This window comes from Nanorana parkeri, unplaced genomic scaffold (assembly GCF_000935625.1).
Source record: "Nanorana parkeri isolate BGI_ZX_2015 unplaced genomic scaffold, ASM93562v1 scaffold2337, whole genome shotgun sequence".
NCBI classification, from domain to species: domain Eukaryota; kingdom Metazoa; phylum Chordata; class Amphibia; order Anura; family Dicroglossidae; genus Nanorana; species Nanorana parkeri.
In genome coordinates, this window is record NW_017308605.1 from 1 (window position 1) to 1,791 (window position 1,791).

The 1,791-nt window shown below is 58.8% G+C and overlaps 1 protein-coding gene across 1 annotated transcript in view; it reads right to left on the reverse strand.

Moving 5' to 3' along the window:
- Positions 1–12: 12 nt before the first annotated feature.
- Positions 13–1,791, reverse strand: part of LOC108801430 (zinc finger SWIM domain-containing protein 5-like) — a gene marked incomplete at both ends in the record, with an annotated part of 59,794 nt that continues 58,015 nt past the window's right edge. Inside the window, 3 exons of the mRNA XM_018573323.1 lie at positions 13–166; positions 948–1,208; positions 1,299–1,436. Coding sequence (XP_018428825.1) covers positions 13–166; positions 948–1,208; positions 1,299–1,436 — 553 coding nt within the window. The remainder of the gene's footprint in view (positions 167–947; positions 1,209–1,298; positions 1,437–1,791) is intronic.

Genomic DNA, 1,791 nt, shown 5'->3' on the forward strand with positions numbered 1-1,791 from the left:
CCCGCGTGGTGCGCGGTGATCTGTACGCACCTCATCGCCCGCAGTGACAGCTTATAGGCTAGGTCGGAATCGTGCGGCAGCAGTGCAGTGAAGAGGTATTTGGCGAATGTATGCATGGGCACGCTCTCCCGGTGTATGATCTCTCCCAGGCCGCTAAAGGGTCCGCCTGCAACACAAAGCATCATGTCAGTGACGTTCCCGCTCTCGGGTCGGCTCCTCAGTGACAGGAAGTCGGTAACATAAGGAGACGGTGTCCACCACTCGTCCACGCCCCCCAAGGAAGAATCACGTGGACCGAGCACACTGACGATGTCAGCGTAGCACACTGATGATGTCAGCGTTTAATAACAGTCTGTTGTGCACACTGGAAGCTCTGCCCCGAGACTTGTCCCGCTGACGCGTTTTACCTTAGAGACCGGCTCAGCCATGGGGATTGGTCTGGCTCTGGCGGTGCATCTCGGGGGCGAAATGAGTCAGGGTGGGTGGCAGAAAGTGGCCCCGGTGTGTAGATCTAGAACAATAAAGTTTGGTGAAAACGCTGACATCATCAGCGTGCGACGGGCCTTCGTCATTCCGTAGCTCCTCGGCGATTGGTCAGAGAGGAGAGCGAACCTGCTAATGTATCACAGGGCGGAGCTCCAAGTTAGAGGCACTCGATTCGGGAAGGTGGGGACCCCCAAAAACAGCTCGTGACGCTCCGTGTGTGTACAACAAGCTACGAGCGGCTCTCCTTAAATCAGGGCTAGGCGACTCCGCCCCCCCCCAGCTGCGCTTTAACTACAAATCCCAGCATCCCTCTGCCTCCGGGAGTCACGTCTGTAACTGTCAGTCCTGCAATGCCTCATGGGACTTGTAGTTCCACAACAGCTGGGGGGGCCGGAGTTGCCCCTCCCCTCTCTTTCTGACTTGGGAGCGACAGAGCAATATCCGCTCGTGCGTTTCCTCACCTTCCAGGAGGAGGATGCACTGCTTGCGCAGCGTCTGGACCAGCACCGCGTCCAGGTCCAGTTCCTGCAGCCGGGCAATGATCTGCTCCTCGTTACGGCACACCTTGTCCTGGGCGTAGAGTCCCTCTGGCATCAGCCGCTGCTGCCCCATGCCCATCAGGGCCACCTCCAGCGCCAGCGCCAGGTACGACTCGCCGCTCTCCAGGGGCCCGCCGGACACGCACACGTGCTGGTAGTTCGGGTGCTGCGACTCGCTGAGCTCTGAGGAGGGGAGAAAGTCGCGTGAGAACGCAACGCACGACATCCAATCCCCGCCCACAATTTAAAGCACGACTCCCGCCGTGCTCGTACCTGGCCCCTCCATGGCGCTCTCATCATCCAACCGGCACGCCTCAGTCAGTGTGCTGAACAGACAGCCAATGGGGTCCAGCGGGTGTCCCACCCATCCCTCCAGGTTGGTGATTGTGGTTGTATTCCTCTGGATCAGCTCTGCAAGAGTAAGACGGCGTGATGAGCACGACCTGCAGTATAACGCACGTCAGCGACACGTCCGGCAGTATAACGCACGTCAGCGACACGTGCGGCAGTATAACGCACAGCAGTATAACGCACATCAGTGACACGTCCAGCAGTATAACGCATGTCAGCGACACGTCCAGCAGTATAACGCACAGCAGTATAATGCACATCAGGGACACGTTCGGCAGTATAACGCACGTCAGGGACACGTCCGGCAGTATAACGCACGTCAGGGACACGTCCGGCAGTATAACGCGTCAGGGACACGTCCGGCAGTATAACGCACGTCAGGGACACGTCCGGCAGCATAACGCACGTCAGCGAC